Source organism: Prionailurus viverrinus, chromosome B1, assembly GCF_022837055.1.
Source record: "Prionailurus viverrinus isolate Anna chromosome B1, UM_Priviv_1.0, whole genome shotgun sequence".
In the NCBI taxonomy this organism is placed as follows: Eukaryota; Metazoa; Chordata; class Mammalia; order Carnivora; family Felidae; genus Prionailurus; species Prionailurus viverrinus.
In genome coordinates this window covers 44,424,091-44,441,439 of record NC_062564.1, presented here as the reverse complement: position 1 = coordinate 44,441,439, position 17,349 = coordinate 44,424,091, and the positions used below count along the sequence as shown (strand labels likewise).

The window sequence follows — 17,349 nt, the reverse complement described above, 5'->3', positions numbered from 1 at the left end:
GCTCAGGTCATGATCTCGCAGTCTGTGAGTTCGAGCCCCGCGTCAGGCTCTGTGGTGACAGCTCGGAGCCAGGAGCCTGCTTTGGATTTTGTGTGTGTGTGTGTGTGTGTGTGTGTGTGTGTGTGTGTGTGTGTGTGTGTTTCTCTCTGCCCCTCCCCCACTCATGCTCTGTCTCTCTCTCTGTCAAAAATAAATAAACATTAAAAGCTAAAATATAAGTGCCCTAAATGGAAGCTCAGGGCTGGCTGATGAAGGTATTCAGTTTGAAGAGGTATTTTCACCCCTTTACCCAAGCTATCACCACAGTTAATTGTTATAGAACAAACACAGTTCTGGAATTTCTCTAAAATGTACTAGCTATCCCAAGCCAACATGAACCTAACAAAATTGCTGGTGCAACCAAAGAGATCAGCAAGATACATTATTACAATGGTTACTTCAGATAACTGACAAAAATAATTTAATAAGAAGCACAATTTGAGGCTAAGAAAAATTAACTATACATGCAGAAACAGGCAAAGTTCCCAGTTTTTTCCCACAACTTTAGGGAGCTAAGCTCAATTTTGGCTGAACAGCCCAAGATTAATCTAGTACAGATGGGCATATACAAAAGAGGGAAAAAAAGAAGGAAAACATAGCCTTTCTGCCTTTTTTGCCCCCTCTTAAACACAGTGAACTGATTATACATTTCAAATTCAGCAGACAAAAGGGTATTTAAAGTATGACCTCGTGTTGTTTGTGGGGTTTTTTTTAATGCCAAAGCTGATTACTTATTAATTACTGTTCCCCCCAAATACCCACAAAACAAAGGAGGTACCTTCGTTGAATAAACAAATTGATCGATAAATTTCCCATCTCCTGTAGCATTCTGAAGAGCAAACACTTGTTCAATTTTCACAACTGGAGACATGTTACACTTCTGCAAATCCAGGCTCCCTTTGTGCATTGTAATGGAAGCTGGTAAAGATTTCCTCGCTGCAGCCGTTTTCCAGGCTATTTTAACAGGAGGTGGTTCTTCCTCTTCCACACTTGTGTGCCGCCTCTGGCTCTGTCTCCGAATTTCAGTACTTGATGGTGAGGAGGCCACCTCACCTGCATCGGTCTGTTCTGGCTGAGTATTCAGCACTGACCTTGGTCTTCGTGTTTTCTTAACTTCGGCTTTGGAGGCAACGTTCTTTTTTGCTTGGGATAAAGCCTCCTCGGGCTGTTTATCAATATAGATAAAAGTATACTGTTCTATTCTTTCCTCTCGGGTCATTTTCAATGCTTTCTCTGCATGGGCAATGCCAATATCCCACTGAGCACGTTCTCTCTGAGGTCGGGGTTTCCGAATCTTTAAAAAAAGACACAGGCATTATCGGATACGCTTTAATCTAATGGGTACATTTAAACCAATATATATTTCCCATGTGATTCTGTCATCTCTCCAGGTAATGTAAATATCTTCAGGTTCTTCAGTAAAACAAATGAAATGTTCTAACTCCTTAACTTTGGTAAGTCAGTATCAGCATCAGATGATATGCAAGTCTACTCTCTTTTATGTATCTTTTGTTGACCACTCTGCTGGATAAGTCCCTCAAAGAGGGAGCCATCCTCCTCACATTATGTTCATAAAAAGCTAGTAATAAAGAGAGCAAAGGGAAGAAAGATTACAGAACGATTACTTTCAGAGGCCAATAAAGCACTAACATTAAAAATGACACCCTAGGGTGCCTGGGTAGCTCAGTCGTTAAGCATCTGACTTCAGCTCAGGTCATGATCTCACAGTTTGTAAGTTCAAGTCCTGGTTTGGGTGAAAAACAGTCCTGCTTCAGGTGAGCCCTGTTTTTCTTTCTCTCTCCCTCTTTTTCTCTGCCCCTAACTTACTTCCACCCTCTCTCTCTCAAAAAAAAAAAAAAAAAAAAAAAAGACACCCTAGGGGTACTGGGGTGGCTCAGTCGGTTGAGCGTCCGACTTCAGCTCAGGTCATGATCTCACAGTTTGTGAGTTCGAGTCCTGCTTTGGGTGAACCAGAGTCCCGCTTCAGGTGAGCCCTGCTTTTCTCTGTCTCTCCCTCTTTTTCTCTCTGCCCCTAACTTACTTCCACCCTCTCTCAATCCAAAAAAAAAAAGACACCCTAGGGGCACCGGGGTTGCTCAGTTGGTTGAGCGTCTGACTTCACCTCAAGTTGTGATCTCACGGTTTGTGAGTTTGGGCCCCACATCAGGTTCACTGCTGTCAGCTGGGATCCCGCCTCTCTCTGCCCCTCCCCTGCTCATGCTCTGTCTCTCTCTCTCAAAAATGAATAAACATTAAAAAAAAAAAATGACACCCTAAAGCTCAGGGGTGCTACAGAGATCACAACAAAGCTAAATGGCAGAGTCAGCATTTGATGCTGGGCTGGCAGTTTGTACCATAATGCAAACAGGAGCAGAATGAAGAAAAAGACAGAACCTGGAGAAACAAATGAGGGTTGACATGACATAGGAAAGAAGCAATGCATGAGAGAAAAAATAACCCTGAATCGGTTTCCATAGGTCTCTATCATTGTTGATCAGAAGACTTAGAGGTGGCAAAACACATAAGAAAACTTTGAATAAAAGTATGTGAGATGACCAAAGCAACTATGAATTCTCCAGGGGGTTAGACTGGAGGGAGTCCAAAATTAGCTAAGGAAACTATGAGAGGGGATGGTATATGTGGAACACTGATGTATAAATCTGTAAAATGTTAAGTCTGAAAATACTAAAATCCTCTGTGATAAAACTTAGCTTTTAAAGTGTAAAAATATGAACAATTTTGGAATCACAAGAGACCCATCCTAAAATTAGTTGAGTTTAAAAATGTCAACGAGATAGATTATCAAGAGTTGATGTCCTAATTCTAAAACATCCACCACCACAAACATATTTCTTGGTTCCATCAAGTGTGATCTTGGCTGAATCCATTGTTTAAGTTTTCTATGTCTCAATTTCTTCATTTGTAGAAATAGGAATAATAGTATCTACCTCACTTAGGTTGTTATGAAGAGTAAGTGAATTAATATACATAAAATGCTTAAAATAGTGCCTGTCTCACAGTAGGTGCTCACTAAATATTTCAGAAGCTTTACTTTCACAAAACAATTTACTAAATAAGACTAAAGAGAATTATGAAAAGATGTTGAAATAGGAAAAAGAATAAAATTCCCTGGCAAAATCAACATTTCACTAGCATCTTCTAGTCTTATGTACAGTAATTCAATTCAAAATAGAATCCTGGGGCGCCTGGGTGGCGCAGTCGGTTAAGCGTCCGACTTCAGCCAGGTCACGATCTCGCGGTCCATGAGTTCAAGCCCCACGTCGGGCTCTGGGCTGATGGCTCAGAGCCTGGAGCCTGTTTCGGATTCTGTGTCTCCCTCTCTCTCTGCCCCTCCCCCGTTCATGCTCTGTCTCTCTCTGTCCCAAAAATAAATAAAAAACGTTGAAAAAAAAATTAATAAAAAAAACAAAATAGAATCCAACAATGTATTAAGCAGAGTTCAAGTTCTTAATAGTACTCTAATGTTGTTTATATGAAATATAAAACTTACCAACATAAAAATAAGTTATTAAAACTGAACTTAGGTTAAAATAACAAATCATTCTAACAACTGTCTGAATTTAAGTATGAAAAATTCTACTAAATTATTAAGTTCCCTAACAACCATATTTGATTGGTAATGTTAATACGTTGTCAGTTACCTTTTGTTTCTCAGAGTGATTGCTGGCTTGTTTGGTTGCTTCAGCCAATAATTCTTCATACTGTTTATGACCCTTATACTCTCGTACTCGCTTTTCATGAACCCAGGCCCTCTCTGGCTGGTTGCTAAAAAATTGGACGTGATATTCCCGGGCACCTGTAAGAAAAAATTCTTACTAAGCATTTCAGACCATAAGCATCCACATATACTCTGCCAATAATGTGAACCTAAGCCAGGCTCCCTAGCATTACTCCTATTAAAACTTGTACACTTTGCATTGTCCAAAGATATAATCCAACACCAGCCAATTACACAACTAATAGTTACTGTAAAAAATCACTCCCGAATGATTAAAATTAGTACAGCAAGTTTTAAGAGAAAGGAAATCAGAAATTCTGCTAATTATCAGATTTTTTATCTTGGTTACACAACTTACTTTTCCTTGTCTTAAACCTTTTTACAAACAAATCTGTGTCTAAATAAATATTTTCTTCCTTCCAAAAATGTATAACATATTTTCTTGGACTTTAAAAGTGCCTGTCAGGGGCGCCTGGGTGGCAGTTGGTTAAACGTCTGACTCTTGATTTCGGCTCAGGTTATGATCTCACGGTTGGTGAGTTTGAGCCCTGCATCTGGCTCAATGCAGAGAACACAGAGCCTTTTTGGGATTCTCTCTCTGCCCCTCTCCCATTCTCTCTCTCTCTCTCTCTCTCTCTCAAAAATGAATGAATGAATGAATGAATGAATGAATGAATGCTGGTCAAATTGCTTTTCTGGACATATAAAAGTGCGCTATACAAACAGGGGAGGGGAAGAGGCCACAGACTCACGGATCCTGTAAGGTCAAAACTATCTTTATAATAATACCAAGATGTTATTATTGTTTCACTTTGTTGACATTTGCACTTAATACTACAGGAACGATTGCAGATAAGACTGCTGGCATGTTAGCAAAAATAAAACCAGAGAGTGACACCAAACTATACTAGTATCACATTCTTCACAACCACACACTGGCAGTTAAAAAAAAAAAAAAAAAAGCCAGTTTTATTTAATGTCCTTCATGACGCAGTAAAAATGATTAATTTTACTAAATCTCAACCCTTGGATACATGTCTTTAATATTCTGTGTGATAAAACGGGAAGAATGCATAAAGTACATACTGAAGTGTGACAGTTATCTTGAGGAAAAGTACCTGTGCGGTTGTTTGAATTGCAAGGTCACTGGCCACTTTTTCACAAAACACCATATTTCAAAGAATGACTGGCAGAAAACCTATGATTATTTGAAATTGAGCATCTGGCAGATATTTCCTCAAAAGCAAGTTTGCTCTTTCAAGGAAATTAACTGACACTACTTGTGCCAATAATAAAATTTGATCTTTCAAGCAAAAATTAGAATTTTGCAAAACCAGTATTTATCCCTGTGAGTCTTCCAAATTCCCAATAATCAAAGAATTTTCTGATGAAATAACTGGTCATGTAAACTAATATGATTTAAAAACACATCTATAGAGGAATGTGTCAACATTTGGAAGATATGTCTCACTTGGTAAAACCAATATTTTTTAAGTGGCCAATATATGATATTACAAAAATCATGTAAAGTAAAAGATTCATTCAAAGTGCAAGACAGAACCAACGGATTCTAATGTAACAAAGTGCAAAAAGTTTATTGATATGATTTTAGGCTCTCTATTCCAACTTGCCCACCACTTGTTGAGTATGGGTATAATATCAGAGAAATATATCCACAATTATCTAAAAAGGCTATTAAAATACACTATCCCTTTCTGACTACGCACCTGAGGCCAGATCATCTTCATATATTTCAACCAAAACAACAAATCATAACAGACTGAATGTATAGGCCGATATGAGTATCTAGTATCTTCACTTAAGTCAGACAGACATTAAAGAGATTTGTAACAATGTAAAATGATGCTCTTCTTCCTCATTAATATTTTTGAGAAAATAGTTATTTTTCATAAAAACATAATGATAACATATAATGGATTATTATTTGAGAGAGAGAGAGAGAGAGAGAGAGAGAGAGAGAGAGAGAGAGAGAATCTTAAGCAGTTTCCGTGCTCAGCCTGGAGTACAGCATGGGGCTCAATTCTACCACCCTGGGATCATGACCTAAGTGGAAATCAAGATTCAGACACTCAATCGATGAGCCACCCAGGCAGCCTAAAAATGTTCTAAAATTAGATGTAGAGGGGTGCCTGGATGGCTCAGTTGGTAAGTGTCTGACTCCTGGTTTCAACTCAGGTCATGATCTCATGGTTGGTTAGTTCCAGTCCTGCATTGGGCTCCATGTTGTCAGCGTGGATTCTCTCCCTCTCTAAGTGCATGCACACACAATCTCTCTCTCTCAAAATAAATAAATAAATAAATAAACATTAAAAAAATACTTTATAAAAAATAAATAAATAAAATTAGATGTAATGCTGGCTGCACAACTCTGTAAATGTACTAAAAAATCACTGAATTGCACGGAATTGGCATGTAATACATATATCAAAAAGCGGTTATTTTAAAAACTCCTGCAGAAAAAGAACATTAAAAATATCAGAATACACTTTTAATTAATTTAAATTTTTAAAAATTTCTAAGTTCTCAGAATTCCAGTTTTCTCAATAATGCAAACAAAATCAGTTCTTCCAGCAGTAAAGTAGAAGATTGTCCAGGGGATACCAGACCAAATTAGATTAATTCATAAAACTAAACTGAAACACTTCCTTTGAAACACAGATGCAGCATAAATTGTGCTTTCACTTATATCCCATAAAAAAGCTGAAATTAGCAGGTTTTCATAAAGTAACTACAGGTGAAACTATATAATCTGAGAAGCATGCTCTAAGGGGAGAGAATTAAAGAGCTTGATAATTATCACATGATAATAATATCTCAGCGAGCTCTAGAAGCCCAGATAGGTACATAGATTATGTTATTTAAAAAGGTTTGGCCCTAAAAGACACAAGAAAAGATGCTCATCGTCATTTATCATCAAGGAAATGCAAATCAAAAACTACAATGAACTATCATCTTACACCTGTCAGAATGGCTAAAATTAACAACACAAGAAACAACAGGTGCCGGCAAGGATGCGGAGAAAGGGGAACCCTCTTACACTGTTGGTGGGATTGCAAACTGGTGCAGCCACTCTGGAAAAAAATATGGAGATTCCTCAAAAACATGGAGATTCCTTAAAAACAGAACTACCTTATGATCCAGCAATTGCACTACTGGGTATTTACCCAAAGAATACAAAAATACTAATTCAAAGGGATCCATGCACCCTTATGTTTATAGTAGCATTATTTACAATAGCTAAGATATGGAAGCAGCCCAAGTATCCATCAATTGATGAATGGATAAAGAAGAAGTGGTATATATATACAATGGAATAATACTCAGCCATCAAAAAGAATGAAACCTTGCCATTTGCAACGACATGGATGGAGCTAGAGGGTAATATGCTAAGCAAAATAAGTCAGTTAGAGAAAGACAAATACCATGTGATTTCACTCATACATGGAATTTAAGAAACAAAACAAGCAAAGGGAAAAAAATAAGAGAGAGACAAATCAAGAAACAGACTCTTAATTATAGAGAACAAACTGATTTGTTATCAGAGGGGAGGTGGGGGGCGGATGGGTTAAATAGGTGATGGAGATTGAGGAGTGCACTTGTGATGAGCTTTGGGTGATGTATGGAAATGCTGAATTACTATATTGTACACCTGAAACTAATATAACACTGTATGTTAACTGGAATTAAAATAAAACTTTTAAAAAAAGAAGGCAGCTTGCTCCTTTTGGGAAATCCTTGTCCCTTTCTTCTCCCATTCATAAAATCATAGATTATTAAACCTTCAAGGTATTTCAGAGATTACTAGTCCAACACTCTGAGTAATAAGTAATAAATGAAAGAACTAGTACTGACTGCCTTCCTCCAACCTTGGTAAATTATGACTAGGTGAATTCAATTAACTTTCCTTTCAATACACAGTATGTTTAAGAGTGGAGGTTCTGGATATGTCTCTCTGAAACTCTATTTACTTATTCAAAACATAAGGATAATAATAGTACCTACTTCATAGTGTTGCTGCTATGTGGACTGCATAAAATACATAAGAGAAATGCTTAACATAGTGCCCTCCACAAAAGTAGACATTCCACAATGCTGGTTTTTTTTGTTTTTGTTTTTTTACGTCTGCTCCATTGATGCTTCCAGTTACCCAACCTTTAATTAGCAGGTTATAATGACAGATAATTACCTCCTGTACCAGGGCAGATTACTGGCTATGTAGCACAAAAGTTATAGATATGGCTGATCTTGTCACAAATCTGAATTACAAGACTTATGTAGACATTTTTTCTTTTCATAACAATGAACAGGAAGCAAGAAAGAAATTTTAAAGAGAAAAATAGGTGCAGAGTTGTCACAAACAATAAGGAACTCAACATGTAACAAGAGTTCACAAAACAAATATCCAGAAATAAATTCCAAGCTCAAACCTTCCTCTGACTAAGCAAGTCCATTCCAAATTCTAGAATCCCAATAATCTAGTCAACATGTTTTGGTCAAACCCATGAAAAGAAATGGAGAAAAGTTAGAAAACATCTTTTTCTTAACATTAATATTCCTAAGGTAGGATTCTATGCTAAATAGCTAGATTCAAGCTGTACGTCTATGTTGTATTGAATTTATAAGGATGTCTCAGTAAATTTACAGATTAAAAAATGGATTGAAGGAGGCAAAAAAAGCATTGTGAAAATTTCATCAGGATTGAAAACACTGTGTGGGTAAAAAATTACTATCCATAGTAGTCAATGATGAAATAAAACGTACAGCGAGAAAGCATGGCCCAAATGCCCACTAAGCTCATATAAGACATCTTTTTTTTTTCCCCCATATAAGACATCTTATTACTTACCCATCTGCTTTCTTTTGGAATTCATATGAGAGGTCAGTCAGATAAAGGTTTTTTAAAGAAGCAGCACGAAGAAATTATAAAATGCAGAGTGGTAAAAGGGAAAACAAGGACTGTCTCAGGTGTAGAGGCTTTCTGCCCATTAAGATGACCAGAATTCTATCACTAGTAATTAAAAACTGATATTTTGGGGGCACCTGGGTGGCTCAGTTGGTTAAGCATTCGATTTCAGCTCAGGTCATGATCTCACAGTCGGTGAGTTCAAGCCCTGTGTGGGGCTCTGTGCTGATAGCTCGGGCCTGGAGCCTGCTTCAGATTCTGTGTCTCCCTCACTCTCTTCTTCCCCACTTGTGCTCTGTCTCTGTCTCTGTCTCTCAAAAATAAACATAAAAAAGCCCTGATATTTTGGTGTCAGATTGTATTATGTGCACACTCTTATATACAATATTTAAGATTCAATCCCCCCCCCCACCTTTTATTTAATATCTATTTATGCCTTTAGTTACCTCTTGTGTTAATTTTGGTATGAACCTCGAGCTGGGGATCACTTGAAACCATGCAAGGCCACCAAGGATAGGTTCCCACCTTAGACCAAACAAGATCGCCAACCTGGAACTTAACACCAGCTGACACTTCTGTTGTTGGAACAGAAGATAATATTGGCTGAACCTACAGGAAAAGGTCATAAAACTTCATTAGCAGACAAAGTTAAAAAAAGACATTATGTACAAGTACATTAAACATGTTAACCTAGTAAAATTTATCTTCAATTATATTTTCCCTGATACCTATCCATAACTAGCAAAAAGGAAGAGAAGGAAAACAATAAGCTTCACTCCAAATATTGAAAATAGGACTGATATTCTTTATGTCTTATCGATAAGAGACCTTGAGAATTCACATAATCCATTAAAAAGGTGTCATAAAAATATTTTTGTAACTTTGTATGGTGACAGATGGTAATTACACATATTGAGGTGATAATTTTGCAATGTATACACATATCAAATCAATATGTTGTACACCTGAAACTAATACAATGCTACATGTTGATTATACTTTGATAAGAAAAAGTGGTCATAGTTTTGAAAAGGAGAATAATTCACTGAAAGTATCTACCTCTTAAACCAGCTCCAAGATTTATTTCAGTATAATTTCGGAAATCCAGAAGTTTGGAACTATAATAATATGTGTAAACATGTGTTATATTTTAATCACCCTGCTTTCACCTTCTCACACCATACTTGATTAGACAGTATTCAATATAACAACTCACCGGGGGTTCCTCTTTTAGTACTGGATCGTCTCTTGGTTTTTCTGACACAGTGTCAATCCTCTCATTTGGTCTCTAGGTGAAAAGGTATAGATTAAAAAAAATAAAATGGCAGCCAACCAAAGAATAGTGACATACACAAAAAAGAATCAAAACTAAATCACAAAGAGAATAAAGGACATTTATTAACTGGATAATGTAGGTAGTAAGAATACAACATATGCAGTGCACGATGTCTTAACATTCATGGTCTATTCCACACCATAGCTGTATCTCTGATTTCTTATTTCATCACTTCCAAAACTTAATTTGTTTATTTTATTTATGTATTTATTTATTTAGACCTAACAGGGTGCAGAAAAATGAGTACTCTGAGATTGCTAGTAAGATATAACTTGGAATTTTCCTGGAGAGCAATCTGGCATGAATGAAAAGCCTTAAATTTTAAGACTCTGTTCCAGAAGTTCCACTTCTAAATACATATGTATGTTGAAAATGCGTGGAGAGGTATAAATATATACACACACACAGATATGCACACCAGTCCTATTTATAAAAGCAAATTAGAAAACAATCTAAATGTCTAGTAACATAAATTAGTTAAATACATTATAACTAGATAGCGAAGAAATATAAATGAATTTTAAAATGACATGGAAGAGGTGCCTGGATGGCTCAGTTAGTGAAGCATGTGATTCTTGATATTGGGGTTGTGAGTTTGAGCCCTATGTTGGGTGTAGAGATTACTTAAAAATAAGATCTTTAAAAAAAAAAATATATATATATATATATATATATATATATATGGACATGGGAAAATAATATAACATTTTTTGAAAAGAGCAAATCGCAAACCAATCTGTATAGTATGATTCCAATCTTGGAAAAATAATTTTTTCTAAGTACACAGAAAGAAAAACTAGAATACCACCAGGTGATGGAAAAAGTGATTTTTTTTGGTGTGCTTTTCTGTATTTGTCAAATTGTCTATGATAAACATTATTTTTCTAATCATAAAATCCACAAATAGGTTACTTAAAAATTATTTTTCTGGAACCCTTAGGGAAGACAATTTGGAAATATCTATCAAACTTCAAAATATGTCCCTCTTCAATCGAGCAATTATATTTTAGGGAACTATTTACAGAAAACAAAATGAGAAAATCTAAGCAGAGGATAGTAAGTATAGCACTATTCCATGTCAGTAATCTACATATCTATCAACATCTTCCAACTTTTTATTTTAAAATAGTCTGTATATGCCTTGAAAAGTATTTGATACATTTTATATCAAATTGATAAAAGTAGTTATCTTTGGGGAATGAGATCAGGGAAATGGTGAAGGAAGATCTATCTATATATATATATTTTAAGTTTATTTATTTATTTTAAGAGAGACGGAGACAGTGTGAATGGAGGAGGAGCACAGAGATGGGGAGACAGAGAATCCCAAGCAGGCTCTGCACTGTCACCACTGAGCCTGAGGCTCGAACTCTCAGAATGATGAGATCATGACCTGAGCTGAAACCAAGAGTCGGACATGTAACCCACTGAGCCACCCAGGTGCTCCAGGCAGATCTATATTTTTGTGTTATTGGTACTTTCTGTATAAAGCATATTACTTTTATAATTAAAAAGATATTTAAGAGGCGCCTGGGTGGCTCAGTTGGTTAAGTGTCCGACTTTGGCTCAGGTCATGATCTCGCAGTCCGTGGGTTCGAGCCCCACATCGGGCTCTGTGCTGACAGCTCAGAGCCTGGAGCCTGCTTCCAATTCTGTGTCTCCCTCTCTCTCTGCCCCTCTCCTGTTCATGCTCTCTCTCTCTCTGTTTCAAAAATAAATAAATGTTAAAAAAAAATTAAAAAAAAAAGATATTTAAAAAACTTCTCACTTGTCAAAGAACAGAATTTAATTTAGATGGCATAAAGAAAGATGTATGTATCAAATTAGGTCTTAGTTCCAATTTAAAAATATGAGTAATTCTAGAAGCTACTTAAAATTGTCAATTAATTCAGGACACTGTTGTAATACCAGTAAAAATAAAGTTTTATTAAATAAAAAATTGTAGAAAGATTTTTAACTACAAGGAAATGATAAGCCAGACTAATACCCTAAACTCCAAGTATCAGTCATTTACTCAACACTGCCTATGAATTTCCAGGCACTGTTCTAGAAGGTGGGTATGCAATGATGAAACTAATAGATTTGATCCATCACCTCAAAGAGCTTACAGTTGGGTAGGACAGACACTAAACAAATAAAAACATACACTTATACAATGTAAATGTATGAAGAGAAATAAAGGGGGGGTGCATCCTTAAATATGAAGGTCAAGAAAGGCCTTTCTGAAAAAGTAAATTGTAATCTGAGAATCAAAGGATGAATAGTCTAGTAAAAAGTGGGAAGAACATTCCAGAATGAAGTCATGGCATGTGTGCAGTTCCTGGGATTTAAAAAGGTAGAAATTTCAGGGGGTCTGGGTGCTCAGTCAGTTAAGCCTCCAACTTCGGCTTAGGTCAGGATCTCATTGTTCATGAATTTGAGCCCTACATCACACTCTATGCTGACAGCTCAGAGCCTGGACACTGCTTCAGATTCTGTGTCTTCCTCTTTCTCTGTACTTCCCCCACTCATGCTCTGTTTCTGTGTGTGTGTGTGTGTCTCTCTCTTTCTCTCTCAAAAGTAAACATTAAAAAAATTTAAGAGGGGTGCCTGGGTGGCTCAGTCGGTTGAACGTCCGACTTCGGCTTAGGTCATTATCTTGTGGTTCATGAGTTCAAGCCCCACGTCCGGCTCTGTGCTGACAGCTCAGAGCCTGGAGCCTGCTTCAGATTCTGTGTGTCTCTCTCTCTGCTCCTCCCCCTGCTTGCACTCAGTCTCTCTCTCTCTCTCTCTCTCTCTCTCTCTCAAAAATAAATAAAAACATTAAAAAAAATTTTTTTTTAATTTAGAAAAAAAAGGTAGAAATTTCATGGTAGGAAATTGTAATGGTAGGAAGGCCATTACAACTGACTTAATTGCCCAAAGGAGAGAGAGGTTACATGATGAGAGAGGGGAGACAGGGTACATTATGAGGGCCTCATAAGTATATTCAAATGTTTTATCTTAAGTGCAGTAAAAAGCTACTGAAGAGGATTAGGTAGAGAAGTAACACACACCACTTTATGCATTAAAGATCATGTTAACTATTATGGGGAAAATAGAAGCAAGAGGAGAAGCAGAATGTTTAATTAGGTTACTGAAAACAGCCCAGGTGAAAAAAGGTAGTGGCAACTTGTCAATGGGCACAAAATTCGCTGTGAGATGTGTCTGTGGTGGTACCACATAATCCAATAGGACACACTCATTGAGCAAGGAAAGAAAAATCTGTGTTCAAGTGGAAACTGTCTTCCTGATCACTGGTATAATAATAAAGCAGTTTGGAAATACTGTCCACATTTGCATAGTCCCTTTCAGTAGCTTCACTTCAATCTACAGATACAGCTTAAGCCTTCACCTTAACTTCTCATTCTTCAGCTACTGCAGGAAGACAAGACTGCTTGAGGAAGCACATATGTCGCTAAGAAAGTGAGTTGTCCTCCTCCGCACACTCACTCTTCATGATGTCTGGGTGTAAGGGATCTCTGTGACTCCTTTTGAGGGCAGACAGATAAGAAGTGACTCATCTTTGCCACACAACAAAATCCTACTATTATTGTAAGAACTGGTCTGAAGCCCATTAACATTCTTCCCTTTCTGGATTAAAGACAGGAGTTCCTTCAAAACTGTTTATTATTCAAATGCCTTATCTTTTAAAAAAAAATTTTTTTTTTACATTTATTTTTTTTTTGAGAGACAGAGTGAGACAAAGTGAGAGTGGGGGAGAGAGACCCAGGATCAGAAGCAGGCTCCAGGCTCTGAGCTGTCAGCACAGAGCCCGACATGGGGCTCGAACCCACAGACCGTGAGATCATGACCTGAGCCGAAGTCGGACGCTCAACTGACTGAGCCACGCAGGCGCCCCTCAAATGCCTTATCTTTTTTTGATTGTTTTGGTTTGTTCCAGAATGCTCGCTTTTCAATTTCAGGCTAGCTTGAAACACTGTTAAAATCACTTTCACAGAACTAAAATTGTTTATACAGCCATTTTAAAAGGAAAACAATGGCAAGGGAGAGAAGCAAGCTTAAGATTTATTCTAAGGGGCGCCTGGGTGGCGCAGTCGGTTAAGCGTCCGACGTCAGCCAGGTCACGATCTCGCGGTCCGTGAGCTCGAGCCCCGCGTCAGGCTCTGGGCTGATGGCTCAGAGCCTGGAGCCTGTTTCCGATTCTGTGTCTCCCTCTCTCTCTGCCCCTTGCCCGTTCATGCTCTGTCTCTCTCTGTCCCAAAAATAAATAAACGTTGAAAAAAAAATTTATTAAAAAAGATTTATTCTAAGCTTTCAAGACTATATAAAAGAAAGAAAAATAAGAAAGTCAAATAAGGATGCTGAAATGATGAAAAGGAAATATACATTGCAAGATATGCTAATACATGGGCAAAATAGAAATATCTAGTAGGCATTTAGAGATCTACGATTTGAGCTCAAAAAAAAGGGTAAGAAGATAAACAGCATAGTATCACAAACACCAATTAAGGGAAGTTTTGAAGACAAAATGGTCACTGGAAGTCAAATGCTTAGGAGTCAAGAAAAATGAGTCAGAAAATGCCAACAGATAAAATACTTCTGGGTATAATATCCATTTTCCATTAGTTGTTCAAAGGATAGATAAGCTTAAAAGAGATTTAAATCAAGTAAGGACAAGAAATACCTTTTGGTACTAACAGTGTTGCGTTAGGAAGAGAGACTCTGAGAAAAAGATGACAGTGAGTTAGCTCTCCTTAGTTTTAAATTTTTGATTTTATGGGTATATACCTCTTTTTTACATTATTAGTTGATTCCATATGGAAAGACCTATATTCCAGGAAAAAATAACAAGAAGTTTCTTAAACAGGAAAAAAAATGTTAAGAAAACAGCTAAAATAAAATTACATTATCCAAAATACTCCTTTTTAAAGAATTTGGTCTAGTACTTCTATTAAAACCCAAGAGATTTATTAAAATGAATAATATGCATCAAATCTAGAATTCCTAATCCCTAATAATTTTCAAAACATTAAGCAAAATCACATTCTTTTAAAAAACCCAAAATTTATGTCAACATTTAAGGTGGAAAGAAAAATTCAAAGGCAGTAAATTGTTTGTGCATCTTTCTGTATTACTTTCTAAATAACTATTTAAGGTCATAACCTTAAACATTAAAACATCTGTACAAAAGAACATTTTGCACTTAAACAGTTTCTAAGAATTTTAAGACCTAATACTCTGAGGCTAGAGAACCAAATATAAGCGCTAACTTAGTGCTGAGGGGACCGGAAGCTATTTGGCTTTTTATAAATGAAAATGGCAAGCTAAGAGTTAATGAGACTAGTCTTAGTGGATAAGCCCACTGAGGTGCTGGTGGAAGACCAATGTTTGAATAGGGCCTAAGCTCACATGCCTGAGGCATTACACCTGCCAGGGAGGAAGACATGCAGAAACATTTTCACATGTTTCTAATTTGACAGGAGGGAAAACAGCTCCACCAGCTTTACAGAACATACAATTTCAGTAGTGATCTCAGGTCTCCTGCTGCCTAGATGTTTGGACACATTTTATTGTTGAGAAGATATACTTAGGTCGTTCCAAGTAACAGCCACTCTTTAGAAGGCCAAACAGCCCAGAACTGGGAGGAGATACTTATAGATCAAATACCAAGAAAAAAAGAAAAAAGTAGTGAGTGAAATCATTAAGGATTACTTTAAATGAGACTGCTCAAAAAAGAACTTATGACTGGGTTTTTAGGGAACAAAAATACATATAAAAACAAATCCAGCTTAAGGACATTTTCAAACTTTTCCTCCAAGCACTCAGTTCTCATTATGCTTCCCTAAAGCATCTGGGGAGGGGAGCTGTCCAGTTGCATCAGCAGACTCTCACTTGGCCTTCCCTTTGATTTCTAAGGCCTCTACGATGCTAAACACCAAGTGCTTGGACCCTTAGTAACAACGAGGAGGCACAACGGTGTCAGAAATTAAAACACGAAAACTATCCTAAGGGAAACAAAATAAATGTTGTTCAAGTTAAGGAAACCTAATAATAAAAAAAAAAAAAGAAAGCAAAGTTACAAAACCAATCATTTTGTGCACATTACTGGTCATCTGCATAGTTTAGTGAAGCATGACACTCACAGGAGTCTTGGGAGGCTCTAGCTTTAAAGTTCTATTATCAGAATGGAGTACAACTTTAATGGTGCCCACTTCTTTAGCTCTGTCCCCTATGTGTGATAAATTTTAATTAATCAAAATTCAACTAACAAGATCTTCTCATTTTTCTCTTTAGAAGAAAAGGGAGGAGTGAAGGGAGAGTAACAAAGAGAAAGAGGGAGAGAAACATTGGGGGAGAGGGAAAGGGGGCAAGGACAAAAAGGATGGGGGAGGGGAAGGAAAACCTGGATTTTCACCAAAAACTCAACTTTCAGGCAATGGTCTTGGTAATATTTAGTGCAATCAATACTACATCTATACCTTCAGTCAAATTGATATTCTTTTACCTCAAGATACTGTAAGATCCTAAATAATGACATATTAAACTATGCCCCACATGATTTACCAAAAACAAAATGAACTAAAACTTTTAAATTCTATCTAATCATTTGAATCCTTGGATATAACAATTAACTCAAGGTTTAAGTGATACAAAGAGCTAGGCATAGCACATATCCAACAAAGACAGAATGGGCTTTAAAATCTCACTGTTAGGAGCGCCTGGGTGACTCGGTAGGTTAAGCTTTCAACTCTTGGTTTTGGCTCAAGTCATGATCTCACGGTTCATGAGTTTGAGCCCCATGTCGGGCTCCATGCTGATGGTGTGGAGCCTGCTTGGGATTCTCTCTCCCTCTCTCTGCCCCTCCCCTGCTCTCTCTCTCTCTCTCAAAATAAATTAAAAAAAAAACAAACAAACTTAAAATCTCATTATAAAGGGACTATTAGAAATATCATTGCACTCAATTTTCCTAGATTCCAATAAAATAAAAAGGATATAAAAAGTAAGCAGATTGTCTTATCCTGCCTCTAAATGTTTCCAGACCTGTTTCTATTTTGAAATATATTTTTAATGTACCTTGTCAAAAGAGGTAAAAAGTCTAGCCCAGTAAGTAAAATTGGACATTCTCCTATCTGCCAGATTGTCTAGAGCAAAAGCAAGATGGGCCAACAAAACAGTTCTCAGGAACTAAGCTTTAGCTCTGGTTTTAACCAAATTCAGGTTTTATGCATTTTTGTGATTCCCAAGGGTCACAGTGTATCACACACCTTTTCACTGTAGGTCTAGGGAAAAAATGCTACAGTGAATGCATCTGGAATGCAAAAAGTTAAC

General features: G+C 37.0%; 1 protein-coding gene across 6 annotated transcripts in view; it reads right to left on the bottom strand.

Annotated features, from left to right (window-relative positions):
• NSD3 (nuclear receptor binding SET domain protein 3) overlaps positions 1-17,349 on the bottom strand; it is a 119,747-nt gene that overhangs the window by 54,047 nt on the left and 48,351 nt on the right. For all 6 annotated transcript variants that reach the window (XM_047855238.1, XM_047855242.1, XM_047855243.1 and 3 more), the window contains exons 3-6: positions 9,919-9,990; positions 9,149-9,311; positions 3,702-3,856; positions 818-1,333 (exon numbers count right to left, since the gene is read on the bottom strand). In XM_047855238.1, the coding sequence (XP_047711194.1) occupies positions 818-1,333; positions 3,702-3,856; positions 9,149-9,311; positions 9,919-9,990 (906 nt within the window). The remainder of the gene's footprint in view (positions 1-817; positions 1,334-3,701; positions 3,857-9,148; positions 9,312-9,918; positions 9,991-17,349) is intronic.